This window comes from Anas platyrhynchos, chromosome 1 (genome assembly GCF_047663525.1).
Source record: "Anas platyrhynchos isolate ZD024472 breed Pekin duck chromosome 1, IASCAAS_PekinDuck_T2T, whole genome shotgun sequence".
Lineage (NCBI taxonomy): Eukaryota > Metazoa > Chordata > Aves > Anseriformes > Anatidae > Anas > Anas platyrhynchos.
The window spans coordinates 120,608,538-120,624,487 of NC_092587.1; the positions used below are offsets into that span (position 1 = coordinate 120,608,538).

General features: G+C 38.3%; 1 protein-coding gene and 1 long non-coding RNA gene across 2 annotated transcripts in view; one reads left to right on the forward strand and one right to left on the reverse strand.

The window, feature by feature from the left end:
- The first annotated feature begins 1,824 nt into the window (after positions 1-1,824).
- Positions 1,825-15,950, forward strand: part of LOC139999412 (uncharacterized) — a 37,390-nt gene continuing 23,264 nt past the window's right edge. Inside the window, exons 1-2 of the long non-coding RNA XR_011804858.1 lie at positions 1,825-2,316; positions 5,841-5,926. This is a non-coding gene — a long non-coding RNA (uncharacterized lncRNA). The remainder of the gene's footprint in view (positions 2,317-5,840; positions 5,927-15,950) is intronic.
- Positions 14,121-15,950, reverse strand: part of TMEM47 (transmembrane protein 47) — a 262,209-nt gene continuing 260,379 nt past the window's right edge. The window contains exon 3 of the mRNA XM_072027577.1: positions 14,121-14,212. Coding sequence (XP_071883678.1) covers positions 14,136-14,212 — 77 coding nt within the window. The 3' untranslated portion in view covers positions 14,121-14,135. The remainder of the gene's footprint in view (positions 14,213-15,950) is intronic.

A 15,950-nucleotide genomic window follows, 5' to 3' on the forward strand; every position in this document is an offset into this window, starting at 1 on the left:
TTACAGCAGAATTCAGTTTTACTTGAGTTACTTGTCAAATCAGCTCAGTTTTGGAAAAAGTGTATAAATAAATTCATTACAGCAAAAGTGCTGACTCACAGACCTTGCACACCATATTATGGGAACACCATCAACACTGTATCTGTCATTGTTTCCCACAGTCTTCTGTAACGGACATCCTATTCATTTGGAAGCACAAGCAAGAGGAGCTGCTAAATTATATTTGCAACTTTTACTATAGTTTATCAATAGGGAGACTCTGAGACCATGGAAAGCTCCACAGATTTTCCCTCGGAAGCACCAGGCTTTGTAGCTAGAACACAACTTTATCATTCCAATAACCCTGATTTTTTATTTATTTTTTTTTTGTTCTGTATTGTCTGTGGCTTGTATCCTTCCTTTCTCAGTCTCATGAGCAGCAGCTGAAAGAATAAAGGTCACTTTCATACTTCTAAAATAACAAAGCTTACATAAAAACATTAGCAGCATGAAATTACGGAATATTGGAAGCAACAAAGATTCACTAAAAGTAAACAAAAACTACATTTAGATAACTTTACACATACAGAAAGCCTTAGTCTGCAGACAATTCTGTAATTAACAGCAGAAATAATCCCTCTCTTAATGGTAATGTTGGCCCAAAATCTAATCTTTTGGAACAAACCATCCTGAAAAAACATGGATTATTGTTACTTGCATTGTACCAGTGCTGCTCATTCTTTCTGTACCAAAATGTTCCTCTGTGGAGCTTTCCATCTCTCATGGAAAGCCAGAGCAGGACAATTATTTACTAAATCAGTTCTTAGCAATGTTGGACTTGAAAGAACTAAAGACACAAAACCAACAAAACCTTAAGAAAAAGTACCCTTTTCAATCTTTGTTTTTTAGGTCAGAGAAACCTAAATCCTTACAAGTTCCAAATCAACCCTATAGCACAACATCACAGCAAATCTATGAAGAACACAAAAGTTCTTAATCTGATGACATTGAACAAAAGCTGAAATCAATATAAGTTGAGTATACTTTTGAACATAAAATGAATACAAACTAGACGAGTTTTGCTTTTAAACTGTGCTAAAAGAAACCAACAGAATTGAACTATGCCATGCTAAAGAGTAGATCACGATGAAGAACTTGGGTGTTGAAACACCCCTGTGATTAACTTCTGAACATCTGTCTTAGTATAGGGTTAACAGGACCTGTTCAGCTGGCGTTGTTGGTGTAAAAGAGCAAGTGGAGATCCTAGACACTGTTATTATTAGAAATCCTATGGCACTTATTAAAAGTATAGAAGCATTAACATCAGAGCTCCATTCAAATTCCCGTTTAGATTATTATCATTAGCTCAGTTTTGACCTTTTGCTGTTTTAGTTGACTGTCATACTCCTCTTTTAACCTTCCTAAAGACTAGTAGGATCATTCTTGTTGTGATCAAGTCCCTGGTCAGGTGCTGCAGGCATAAAACTTGCAAAAGTCATTGGTGCATATTTTAGTAGGAAAGGTTGGGTCAGGATTTTCAAACTTTTTTGAACTCCTGTCTTCAAACCTCCTTGGGATTGTCCTCTGGAAAGCTAAGCTAACATTGATAGCCTGTCTGGTGTCTCACAGTCCCCAAACCCTGCACTAGGACATGCCTGCAGCACACCAATGTAGCTGCCTTCCGTCCCTGTGTGCCACTGGTGAGGGAGGAGCTCAGTGTGATGGCTTCCCAGATGGTAGTGCTGCCATCTGATATCAAATACATCTGACTGTGGCTGCACCCCGACATGCAGGCTATGTGCCATCTCCCCACCAGTGAGCTGTGTGTGCTGCGTGCCTGCCACTGCTGCAGCACTGAAACAACCAAGCACAGGATACCGCACTTAGCAGTATCAGTTACATTTTAAAGATATGAAGAAAACATCCCAGGAATCCAAGAAAACAAACCCCACTCTGCTACTGTGTATCAGCCAAATTACCCTGGTTTCAGCCGACATAGAGTTAACTTTCTTCATAGTGTCTGGTCTGGAGTTGTCTTCTGGATTTAGGAGAAAAATAATGCTGATAACAAACTGAGGTTTTAGTTGTTGCAGAGCAGTGCTTACACAGAGACAAGGACCCTTCTGCTTCTCATGTTGCCCTGCCAGTGAGGAGGCTGGGGGTGCGCAAGGATTTGGGAGGAGACACAGCCAGGACAGCTGGCCCAGGATGGCCAAAGGGATGTTCCATCTCATATGGCATCAAACTGGGGGAGATGGCCAGGAAGTGCAGCTGCTGCTCGACGACTGGCTGGGTATCAGCTGGTGGGTGGTGAGCAATTGCATTGTGCATCAATTGGTTTGTATATTATTTTTACTTTTGTTATTGTTGTTGTTGCTATTATTATTTTTGTTCCTTTTCTGTCCTATTAAACTGTCTTAACCTGTGAGTTTTACCCTTTTTATGATTCTCTCCCTCATCCCACAGGGAGTAGTGAGCGAATGGCTGTGTGGTGCTTAGCTGCCTGCTGTGTTAAAACACAATGTGGGTCATGAAGGGTTGAGATAATCAGAGTGTGTTAAAACAAGTTTTGTTATAAGCATTATATGAATTTATTAGTTGCCCGCCACAATGCTGTAAATTCACTTACATTGTGAATTTATTCATTCGCAATGCTCTTTTATGTGATTTCAGGGTTGTTTTTCTTGATTCCTTTCTTGATGTTTATCACCTCTGAGGACTGGCCTAAGTTTGCTTATGGTTTTGCCAGTTTGTATATAGCATGTGTTCATATTACACTGACCATGAACTTAATCTGATATTTGTACTCAGTATGGTGATCTTTCTCACTCTTTGCAACCTTACCATGGAAACTATTAGCAAGTACAGTCTTTGCTACAGGTGACTTAAAATAGTTTTTGAAAATTTTGAATGTTCTTGAGATATTCAAACTAGCAAGATCCTATTGCTATGTTTCCTACATGTGTTTTGAGTTCATTTATTATTAGACAACTATGTAATAGTACTACCCAGAGATCTGCCCTGAGGCAGGATGTTTATCAATGGAAAGGTGTGTGGCAGGATATGGTATCTATCATGTCACCTCCAATGGTTTTGGAGTTCACCCCTGAACAAATGAAGAATCCTAAAAAGCTGGCAGAATGTTTTGAAAAGGTATGCCTCAGTCCTGGCAGAGCCTGAGATTTGCAGCTCACTGCTCTCTGCTGGGGTCTGGCCTTCACATATCAAACAATATTCAACACTATTCGGCACCTTCGAGAAAATGGCTCTGGATCTGATCCAACTCTGGTGACAGGCACTGCAGCTGAACTAGAGAACCAACCTGCAATTACATTGTGCATCACTTGTTTTGTATGTATTATTATTATTTTTTAATTATTATTATTTATTTTTTTTCTGTCATATTAAACTGTCTTTATCTCAACCCATGAGATTTACATTTTTTTTTTTTTTTTTTTTTTTTTCCGGTTCTCTGTCCCATCCTGCTGAGGGTGGAGAAAGGAGTGGGAGAAGTGAGTGAACAGCTGTGTGGTGCTTAGCTGCCTGCTGGGTTAAACCACAACACAAACAGATTAAAAACTACTCTTTCCTGGGCTTCAAGTGCAGCTGGCAGTTACTGGCACTGTCCCCTCAGAGGATGCAGTCTGATCCTGCACATTGATTTGCACAAATAATCAGGAACTTCTAAAAGTGAGATCAGCAATAACAATTAAAAAGAAGTCACAAAAAAAAGTTTGCTGTTTGTCAGCAAGGACGTCACAAAATCATCCCTAGACTATTGTTGTCTTTGTAATAAATGGCTTAGTCTTCAAAATAGGACTGTAATCAAAGTTTACAATTTATTAAAGGAATAGAGGTAAGCAAACAGCGCTGGGTGTGCCGGGAGTCTCTGTTCCACCAAGACACACACCAGTTACATCAAGCAGCTGATTTTTATGCTCCTAGGCTTATACATATTCATTACTACTTCTAAAAAAAAAAGGGTTATTATAATTAGTTTCTGGAATCCAAACCCTCCTACTGGAGCACGCGTATCAGTCTCCGGTGGTCCCTCAGGGGGTCTCTGGGGTTCTCTTGTGCTGAAGGCTCATAGTCTTCCTCCCTCTTGTCCTCCTTTGTCCAACTCGGCTGTATGTCAGAGACTTGTGCAACATCCCCTGCAAGCTTTGTCTTTTAGTTGTTCTTCAGCTCTCCCCGTCTCCTTAATCTCCTGGCCAGATATCAGAGACTTGTATAGTGTCCCATGCAATAGTCATAATAGCAATTATTCTGAAACCCCCCAGATATCAGAAACTTCAAGGAAAAGCCTACAAATACCTTTCCCTTCAAGCTCTCTATTGACACGAATTGCTAAAACATTCCTTTGCAAGGTACAAGAATTATATACATTAACCACTCTGTTTTTCTTAGACTTGTGGTTATACAAGGGTATGTAAGACAGAAGGTCACATTCATCATACCATGCGGCCCTAGCACTGTTCCATACTGACACAAATCAGATGAACATATCTCACATCTTGAATACAAAAAGTGCAGCTAGCTGCATTTTCAGGTTTTGAATACTACATACTTCTGTCATCATCTCGAGGAAACAATTTCTCTATTTTGTTGAAACAGAAGAAACTGAAGGCATTTCCCATCATATAAATAACTGTAACATAGTTTCGGGGTAGCCTTCAAGTTGCTGCAGTTCTGCTTCAAGCTGAGTGCCGAACTACATGTGACTCATTGCAGAAGCTGAAGAAAAGAAAAACATCAGTGCTGTGTCTCAGCTTCTTCAGAGACAGACATCTGCTTTGGAGAATCAGTTAAAAGTTGGGATTTATACAATGAGAAAACTATTCCATCCTCCCTCCAAGGCAACAAGAAACTCCTCTCTTTTGCCTCAATATGCTGTTGTTTTTTCCAAGGAGTATCCTTCAGCAAATGTTTTATTCTTGGCTGCAGAAAAGCTTTCTTAGGTTTGTTATTTTACACTGAAGTAAGGAGCTCTGTTAAAACACATAAAATATTCCATGTACGACCATGAAATCAAGATTCACATTTTTCCAGAAGCTGCAACCCTGATTTGTCATTCTCAGATTGTTAAATATTATTCCATGCAGAACATGCAAAATGTCAAAGGTGTGGAGGACACATTAGCTAACTAAAGAGATAAAATAACATTATCTTTATTTTGTCTGGGGTATCTTTGAGAGATTGCCAGCCAGCATTATCTTTCTAGAGGTTTGTGAAGATTTTACTTAAAAGAGTAATTCTAGGTCTCTTGATGTGTTTAGATGAATATATAATACCTTTTTGTAAGAAATACTTTATCAAAAACAAGTAATTAGGTGTAATGGAGAAGAAAGTGAATGAACTGTAATAGTCTGTAATACGGAGGAAATCAGCCCACACCATCTCATGTGCATTCTATCCCTTAACCAAACTGTAAGCAACTTCTGTAAGCAGTAATGTATGCCATTACCTGAAAGATACAGTTCCACTTCTGACCAGCCTCAACACAAACATGCTACCTGACTGCAGGCAGGTAACCATCAAAGCATAACCCCCTGACAGAAATATGGTTCCACATGAGGATCAACAGGGATGTAGGATCTTCCTAAACAAGGCTCAGGGGAAGGAGACCACAGAAGTGATCAGTCACCATCTAGCCAGTCTAAACCTGAACAGGGCTTTAAGGGTGTCAACAGGACATTAGGAAGGGCTCCCTGGGTCAGAACAGGATCCAGTTTGTGAGGTTACATCAGGTGGTAGAGGACATTTTTTTAACTCTTCTTGGATGGCCAAGATAAAACTAAGCCTGGATTCCTCCCATCAATTGGGAATATTTAACTTTATTATTTTTCTATTTTTAACAGATACTACAGGACAAAGAGGATGGGAACATCACACATCCTTCAGACATGGCATGGCTAGAAGCCTGCATGATAGAAAATAGTTTTTGGTAAGTACCACATGAATCAAACTGTAGTGACTGTTTTATACAATGCAATACACAGTCCACTATAAGGCAAAAAGCACATGGCAAAGGAATTTATTTGTGGGCTCTCTGGACAGTATTTGACCTCAGGCAGCTACACCATACAGGTCTCTTAATGTACTTCACATTCTGCAGCATCGGGTGATGAATATCAGGGATATATGAGCTACATGATATTTCTTAATTTCTTTAACTGAAACATAATGTGAAGAAATTGTTTTGGGAACAGCCATTTACCCAAATTACATACATTTATAAAATTGGGTCTTATATTATGTACAGACAGATACCTGTGGATGCATTTGTGAGCCAAAATTAAATGCATAAGGAAATAATCTTTGCTACAACACTACACCTCTCTGTTGTGTATTTTTGGATACTGCTTTGGTAATTAAAAACTTTATGAGCAGTTCATTGCAGAATAGTAAAAATGTGTTAAAATCCATTAACACAGATTGAATATATTCATGAAATGTTTCTTTGGTAAAATAATGAAACTGAGTTCACTATTTTTCTCCTTCTTCTAGTAAGAAATTATTCCATTGGAAAGACAAAATAAATTGAGTAAATTGTGAATAAAATAGAGTATAAATAAACAGTTATTTTAAACCAAGTCATGCAAGCTTTTTATTTATGCAGCAACTTTCATCTATTAGAAATACTGTGCCAATCTTAATTTTAGGGAAAATTCCCAGCAATATAGAAGAGTTAGATAAACTTATGTTCCCACAGAAGCATCTGGGAAGTAGCTATTCTAAATCCTAGTGTTACTAAAAAGATCTGATTTGGGGAAATAAGGAATCTACACAATGGAATTCAAAGCTTTTTTTTTTTTTTAATTTAGTTCACTTCTTTCACTGCTGATTTCATGCACATTTTAGAAGTCAACTTCTTTTTCTATTGCTTATGAGCAGGCCAGAATATACAGATAAGAAAGTGTTCTTCAGCAAGTGATTACTAAATGTAAAATATGGCGATGCCAGGCAGGAGCACAAAAATACAGACCTTGAAAGGAGGGAAGGTCACTGGGATGAAGACATTGCTATTGACACTGCACACTGAATGTTTGGAAATTTTCCTTAATTTTTAGTAAGTAGCCATGGTCTTGTTAGAATCAGTGCCAAATGCTGTATACATTAGAGCCAAAAGATACATAAAATTAAGCTATGAAAGCCAAATGAAAATATTAAATGTCAACTGCTTTGTTTTCCTTGGAACTCAGGATCATGTGTAAAGCAATCTTGAAATTATGCTGACAAATTTCTTTGGAAATATTTTCCAGCAACCTGCAATGCCATATTTGTTTTTCATTTTATGTTACATAGCCATTAAAATGAAAATTAGAAGCCTAAAGGGCAAAATAATCTATCATGGCAATTTGGTATATGATATTTGAAACCAAATGAGCACAGACCAACGGTACTATAAATATGTTATTACTAAGGTCAATTATAATTGATATGAAAACCAGGTGAATAAAGGAATAATCTTTCCATCTACTGAGGGCATAGATAGCTGTTCTTATTAAAATAAAATTAATTAACTATGTAATTTTGTTTTTCTTCCTGGGTTCCTCTCTGTCTCCAAATTAGTTCTGAGGAACTCCACACCTTTATCTTACACATTAATTTATAGCCTTCCAAGTGTTTTAGAAGCACTTCTTCCTTCCTAGTCATGACATCTTTCCTAGTTGGGGCAGTGTGTCTCTAGGTACAGGTTGTGCCTATTGCTCTGCATATGATACACAAATTTAGACCTGCAAAGTGTGAGTACATTTGTATGGAGATTTGTCACCTCGGGTCCAGCTGTTCTGTATCTTTCTTTCCATGATGCCAAACATCTGCAAGCATTCAATGTTCACAGCTCTCATTTACTGTTGGGCTGTACCTGATTCCTGGCCTGACTACGCAATATAGTGGGAAAAAATTAAAACAGGGTTGGAAGTGGAAGACCAAGAGGTAGTACTGTATCTAGAAGTGATTTCTCTCTTTGAATATCTATATAATTTGGGAATAAGTTGTAGTTTTGAGTATGGTTACTCAAACACCACGTGTAGTGGGAGCAACACTGGAAGGTGAGAGGCTATCTCCAGTTCCAGGAGCTCAGCTGGCACTACCTGGGGCAGGGAGGCTCATGGAGGTGTTCAGCCCCCACCATTCTGGCATGTGTTCAGCCTCCTCTTTGGTTCAGGTAATGTAAATCGTCCCACGTTCCTTTATCCTGCCTCTTGCACAGGCCACTAAGAAGCAGGTGCAACATGTATGGACAAGATTAACAAATGAGTACTTGTCCACATTTTATATAAGAATATTTTTGATTGGTAAATTAATGTACACTTACACAATAAATATATTGTAAAAGGCAGACTAAAACATTTTGTTTCTTAAACAAAAATAAATCTTCTGTGCATTGCTACAGTCCCTGAAACAATGCAAACATTACACAGAAAGAAGAAGATTTAAAACCAGAAGTTTCCAGTTGATCATTGTGTCTTGGTGCACATCAGTGTGGATTAGAATTGCTAAAAATGAAATCTTTGGAGAAATTACTATGGCAAATATTTAATTAAATTGTTTTGCTTTACTGAAATAGCTAAACTGTAGATCTGATATTGCCTTATATAAATGGACCACTCTCATGACTGGAGTGCTGCAGTGTCTGTCTATAGGCTTTTCAGAAGGGACAGGCAGCACAGAAGGGTGGTGGTGTGGCTCTCTATATTAGAGAGTTTTGGAGTTGTGGAACTTGAGGCTGGGAATGATAAGGTTGAGTCCCTATGGGTTAGGATCAGTGAGAAGGCCAACAAGGCAAGCATCCTGGTGGGGGTCTGTTATAGACCTCCGAACCAGGATGAGGAGACTGATGAGGAGTTCTACAGGCAGCTGACAAAAGTTGTGAAATTGTCAGCTCTTGTTCTTGTGGGGGACTTCAACTTCCCTGACATATCCTGGAAGCACAACACAGCCCAGAGAAAGCAGTCTAGGAAGTTTCTGAAGAGCGTGGAAGATAGCTTCCTGACGCAGCTGGTTAGTGAGCCTACCAGGGGAGGTGCCCCGCTAGACCTTCTCTTCACAAACAGAGGAAGACTAGTAGGAGATGTGGTGGTTGGAAACTGTCTTGGGCAGAGTGACCATGAAATAGTAGAGTTCTCCATTCTTGGAGAAGCCAGGAAGGGGACCAGTAAAACCTCTGTATTGGACTTCCAGAGGGCCTACTTTGAACAATTCAGGACACTGGTTGGCAGAGTCCCTTGGGAGGCGGTTCTGAAGGGCAGAGGAGTCCAGGAAGGCTGGGTGTTCTTCAAGAAGGAAATCTTAATGGTGCAGGAGCGGTCTGTCCCCACATACCCAAAGATGAGCTGGCATGGCTGAAAAGAGAATTGTGGCTTGAGTTTAGGAGAAAAAGGGAAGGTTTATAATATTTGGAAAAGAGGGCAGACCACTCGAGAGGACTATAAGGATGTTGCAAGGCAGTGCAGGGACAAAATTAGAAAGGCCAAAACTCATCTGGAGCTCAATCTGGCTACTGCCATCAAAGACAACAAAAAATGTTTTTACAAATACATCAACGAAAAACAAAGGACGAAGGAGAATCTCCATCCTTTACTGGATGCAGGGGGAACTTAGTTACAAAAGATGAGGAAAAGGCAGAGGTGCTTAATGCCTTCTTTGCCTCAGTCTTTAGTGGCAAAACCAGTTGCTCTCTGGATACCCAGTACCCTGAGTTGTTGGAAGGGGTTGGGGAGGAGAATGTGGCCCTCACTATCTGTGAGGAAATGGTTGGCGACCTGCTACGGCACTTGGATAAACTCAAGAGTATGGGGCCAGATGGGATCCACTGAGAGAACTGGCAGAGGAGCTGGCCAAGCTGCTAACCATCATTGTCAACAGTCCTGGCTATCGGGGGAGGTCCCAGTCAACTGGCAGCTGAGGAGCGGCTGAGGGAGCTGAGTTTGTACAGCCTGGAGAAGAGGAGACTCAGGGGCGACTTTATCGATCTTTATAAGTACAATAAAGACTGTAGCGAGGTGGGGGTTGGTCTATTCTCCCACGTGCCTGGTGACAGGATGATGGGAATGGGCTGAAGTTGTGCCAGGGGTGTTTTAGATTGGATATTAGGAAGAACTTCTTTACTGAGAGGGTTGTTAGGCATTGGAATGGGCTGCCCAGGACAGTGCCACCACCATCCCTAGAGGTCTTTAAAAGACATTTAGATGTTGAACTTAGTGATATGGTTTAGTGGAGGACTTATTAGTGTTAGGTCAGAGGTTGGACTTGATGATCTTGAGGTCTCTTCCAACCTAGACAATTCTGTGATTCTGTGATTCAGTGAAATAAATAAAGGCAAAATTTGCCCCTCAGAGTTCTTTAAATCTTCTATGAAGGATTAAGCTACAGAATCAAATAGCTTTGTTTCAAAAGCTATTCAGGAAACCTCACTTGTTGCACAAAATATAAGAAATATGCAAATCATGTTTTGCTTTGGATAAAAGCATACCTATTGTAATTTTAAAAGACAGAATTGGCCAGCTGAATTCTGGAAGCCATGGTAGCAGGAGCACTGAGATGCTACAGAACATTTAGGATTAATTTTACTAAAAGAATGATGCCAGAATTTAACAGTGTTCTGCCATACCATGACCTAGAAGTACAAGCTTTACGAATATGCATTATGAATCTTTTGTTTTTGTTGTTGTTTGTGTTTTTTTTTTTGTTTGTTTAGCAGCTCATCCAGTCATCCATGAATCAATATTTGTTATTCATGAGAATTTGCTGAATACAAAGGAATAGAAATTTAAAACTATTTATTAGGTCTTTAAAATCAGTGTGTTTATTCTTTGCTATTATAGTTTGGTTGTTCACCTGTTTTTTTTTTGTTTTTTTTTTGTTTTTTTTTTTGTTTTTTTTTTTGATATATTTGTCAACTATTTAATCTTACACTTCTAATAGGAGCCTCTGGTGGTTAAACATCAGACTAAAATTGATCTTAGAAAGACAACCTGTTGGTTTTCAGACTACTGAAAGAGAACTCTGTGGTTCCATGAACTATATTTAGTATTTCAAAGGTAACTAAAGAGAATTTTTTTTTTTTTTTTTGGGGGGGGGGGGGGGGAGTGGGAGAGGGGTGAGTAAATTTAAATTTACCATTAGAAAATTGCTAGGTATCCACTTTTTATTATTTTTATTTTTATTTTTATTTTTATTTTAGTGGAAGAAAACTTATGGCAAAAGTGTAGTATGGCAACTCAATCCATAATTAACAGATCTTAATTCTTAATTTAAGTAATGGAAGAATTTGAAAATCAGGTTATAGATTTCCTTCGTTTAGCTGGTAATTTTCCCCTCATTGATAGATGCAACATATTTGAACTTGTTTTAACATTTTCAAGTGACTTTTTGCATACTTAATGTGCTTAAAATACATTTTCAAAAGATTCTCATTTCCTGAAATGAAAATATTCTTCTTTAAAAAGACCTTTCCCTTTCTATTATGCTTGAACCTGAGGCTTACTATCTTTTCCCAGCATAAGGTGGTAACTTTTATTTGTTCATTTACAAAAGCAGTCAGTCATGTAGATAACGGCAATGAAAAGTAAGACTTTCAGTGCCATTAAGGATTCTGAAAAGTTTTCATTAACAATATGTTTATTGTATTGTGTGAACAAAAGAAAAGCACACAAGGATCAGTAAAGCACTAAATATAGTTAATCTGCCAAAGGAAAAGTATTATATGGAAGAGTGAATTCCACAGTGGTAACTTAACAGTTACCCCACACATTTTTTTCACAGTTTCAGCAATAATGAATTTAATCAAATATACCTGAAGAAAATTATTGGTAAGAGTAGATTGAAGTTTTAGAGGTTATTAGTAATTTGTTTTCTGCAACTATGCATATTGATAGGATGATAGGAAGCTGACTTAGCCAAGTATTGATTTAGTAACTTGTTTCTGTAAAAGAAAAAACTTTGAAATACCTCATCAGTTATAGTCATAAGATTATCACCTTGAATAGCTAATGAAAGGAGGCAGCTATAAGATAGCCAGCATGGTTTCCTGTCTCAAAATCCACAGAGAAAGTTGCGACTAAACCAAGGAGGGAAGGAAAAACTGAGGTGAAGAGAATAAAAGCTGTGTGTCATTGCAGAAATATGTCCTAGCTCTGTAAAAGAACTTTTAAAGGCGGAATTCAACTGAATAGGGCGATTAAGAAACCTATTCCTGGACTTGATAATCAAAATGCACAGGAATAACTTTTGCAATCAGAATTTTAGGTATGGAAATAAAGCATTGAATATACAAAGCTGAGAAAACTGTTCTGCAGTTGAAACTAGAAGTCTCTGATTATGAACAGGAAAACTCCTGTACATGTCTTTAAAAGCCATGAAATTTCAGATTGAACAAACATTTTTTGTGTGTGTGTGTCTTTTTCTTCAGCCTTCAGATCTATCAACTTAAGACTTCTGCCTGAGGAGTTACTTGTTGACCTTCTCTGGACATGCTCCAGCACCTCAATATCCTTCTTGTAGCGAGGGACCCAAAACTGAACATGGTATTTGAGTTGCAGCCTCACTAGAGCCGAGTACAGAGGAACTATCACTTCTGGAGTCCTGCTAGCCATGCTATTTCTGATACAAGCCAAGATGGTGTTGGCCTCCTTGGCCACCTGAGGACACTGCTGGCTCATTGACCAATACCCCCATGTCCCTTTCTTCCAGTCAGCTTCCAGCCACTCTTCCCCCAGCATTTAACACTGCATGCGGTTGCTGTGCCCCAAGTGCAGGACACAGCCTTGTTGAACCTCATAAAGATGTCCTTGTCCAATCTGTCCAGCCTATACAGATCCCTCTATAGAGCCTTCCTACCCTTGAACAGATCAACTTTTGCGCTTTATTTGTTGTCTGCAAACTTACCGCGGGTATACTTGATACCCTGGTCAAGATCATTGATAAAGATATTGAAGAGAACTGGCCCTGCTACTGAGCCCTGGAGGTACCACTAGTGAGTGGCCTCCAGATGGATTTAACTCCATTCACCGAAACTCTTTGGGCCTAGCCACTCAGCCATTTTTTAATCCAATGAAGCGAATAGCTGTCCAAGCCATGAGCAGCCAGTTTCTTCAGGAGAATGATGTGGGAACTGGTATCAAAACACTTGCCAAAGTCTAGGTAGACCACATCCACAGCCTTTCCCTTGTCCACTGAGCACGTCACTTTGTCATACAAAAAGATCAGGCTCATCAAGCAGGACCTGCCTTTCATCAACCCATGCTGACTGGGCCTGATCACCTGGTTGTCCTGTAAGTGCTGCGTGATGGCACTTGAGATAATCTGCTCCATGAGCATAATGAGTTTCCATAGCACTGAGGTCAGACTGATACGCCTGTAGTTTCCTGGATGCTCCTTTTGGCCCTCCTTGTAGATGGGCGTCACGTTTGCTAGCTGCCCATCTTAGAGCACAGTTAGAAACTGCGTTGTTTGTACTTAATCCTTCCTTCAGTAAACATGGTTGTCTTACTGAAAGACTCCTAAAGTCATGGCAGTGTTTTCTAATTTGAAAAATGCTAAAGTACAGTTAGTTCTACATAATGATCCAACTTTCTCAGAAGTAACATAGATAATCAACTCACGAGTTACAGATGTGTTTTCTTTCTTATTACAGAGAAAGCTTCTTTAATCCTAAAATGGACTTCTTACAGAAACATTTTCTCATTAAGGAAGTTCTGTATAACTGAACTTGGTGTGGTTAAACACATGGCTGTTGCCAGCACTCCATGAAAAAGACAATCAGTGGATGTGTTGCTCTTGTTGCTCTGAGCAACTCTGCCCAGAAGTACTCAGCAGTGTGGCTGCTGATGTTCCTTGCACTCGCAGCTCCTTACCTCCTTACTTAGAAAGCGATTAAAGAAAACCTGTACTTGTGCAGTATTTTTTTTTGTCTGTTTGTGTGTGAGTGTTCATCATCTGATTTTAGCTGTTTTGTTTTAGCCCTCCAGCTTCTTGTACATCCATAAATATTGTTTGTGCATTTTTTGGACCTGTGTTTTTTTCCAGACAGTTGCAATTTCTTCTAGAGATTCCATGATTCTTCTACTTTTTCAGTTGTGGCAGTTTGTGTTTCTTTCCTTTAACTGCATATATGTGCTGATTTGAAATACATCATATGTCGTCTGTCCTCAATATTTTTTGAAGTAGTTCCAGGACACCAATACCATAGTAGCAGCAGCAAGTGATTTGTCTTCATAGGAAGATGCTGAGAAAGAGGGAGAAGTAAAATAAGACAGAAAATGTAGATTTGTTTTTTCAGGCTTAATTTTGAGAGTGAATTAAGCTAAATGCCTGGAATTCTGCTTAAATTTCTCATAGCTGCATCCAACTGTTCATGACCAAATTGGAAAAATCTCATGATCCTGCTGACCTTATGCTACCCATGAAACTTGTTTTAGACATAATTCAAATCCTGAAAACATTTAGTCATCGTCAAGTATTCCTGAATCATCAGCAAACAAAGTTGTGTCACAAGGTTTCATTTTTTTAATACTTTAGTAGTAACCTTTGAGCAAATAGAAATAATTAAAAACAAACAAGCAAACAAAAAACACAAATCTTATTCTTGCATCTTTCATAAAATTCACTATGCCAGTTCTCTACAACATGGTGAAACTGTACTCTTTCATCTTGCAAAAATTACTGCTTCCAGAATGCAGTCTTTGATGAGGAAACAAAAATATTTACCTTGCATACATTTTGATACTTGATTTCAAAAAAAGAAACACAATGAAGTTACTGAAAATACAGATTTTGAAAAAAACTTGCACGGTATCACATTTGCAGACTCTGTTTTAAAACAAACATTGATTTACTCGTAACAAGGAGTAAATGATATAAAGCTGCCTACATATCACTGTATGTTACCTGAGATCTAAATCCTTTCAACTTTACTGTACAATTACATAGTAGACTCAAGGTAATGCTGACCAAAGTAGATGCCACTCTAGTAGCAGAGACTGAACAGTAGACATGGATATTCTTGAAGTCTGCAAGGTTTGTGAAATAATAATAATAATAAAAAAAAATCTTCTTTTTTAGGATGTATTATTCCTTCCCCCAAACATCCAGTTACCAAGCTGCTCACAAACCTCAAATCAATTTTTATAACAGATGACAGGACACAGAAAAAGGAATTTAAAGTAAGCAGTCAATAAAAGGTATGAAGCAACCTTGAAGTGAAATAAAAACCCAAAAGAATGTTAGAACTTCAAAACAAAATGAGCTTCCTCTTCAATGTGTGTAAGTGAAAAGGACATTTGATCCTTTCTACATCCTTGAAGTACCGAGACTGAAAGTAATGCTTTGCAATGTAATGCTTCATTAGTTCAAAGCACTGTGTAAACATTAGCTAATGAAATTTCATAGTATCTCTGCGAGGCGAGCTCTATTTCTCTTATATGGCAGGCACGAAAATGGAGATTTTTTTTTTGTCCAAGGACACACTACAAGACATATACTGCACTGGAACTCTTATTTTCTAGCCTGTGATCATTTCTTTTACCCTACAGTGGGTTTTAGTCGTCTTGAAGTACATATTAAGAATGCTTGGACTGTCTACAAATTACATACAGAAAAAAGAAAGAGAAAGAGAAAGAGAAAAAGAAAGGGAAAAAGAAAAAGAAAGGGAAAAAGAAAAAGAAAAAGAAAGAGAAAAAGAAAAAAGAAAGAGAAAAAGAAAAAAAGAAACTTTCCCCCACTACAAATTCATGTTTTTTATTAAAAGTACTATATAAAATATAGAACTAAAATTATGGTGGTTTTGGAGGTTTTGATCCATTAAAAGTTATTTTCTTTCTTCGAGACATGCAAAATCAGAACTGTTAGCATAATAAATCATATGTATTGTTTTTGTAGTTTGGATGTTACTATTGTGCAAATATTGTGCGTGACTGTACAGAACAAGGTTCTTCACTTGATAGTACATACACAAACCAAGTATG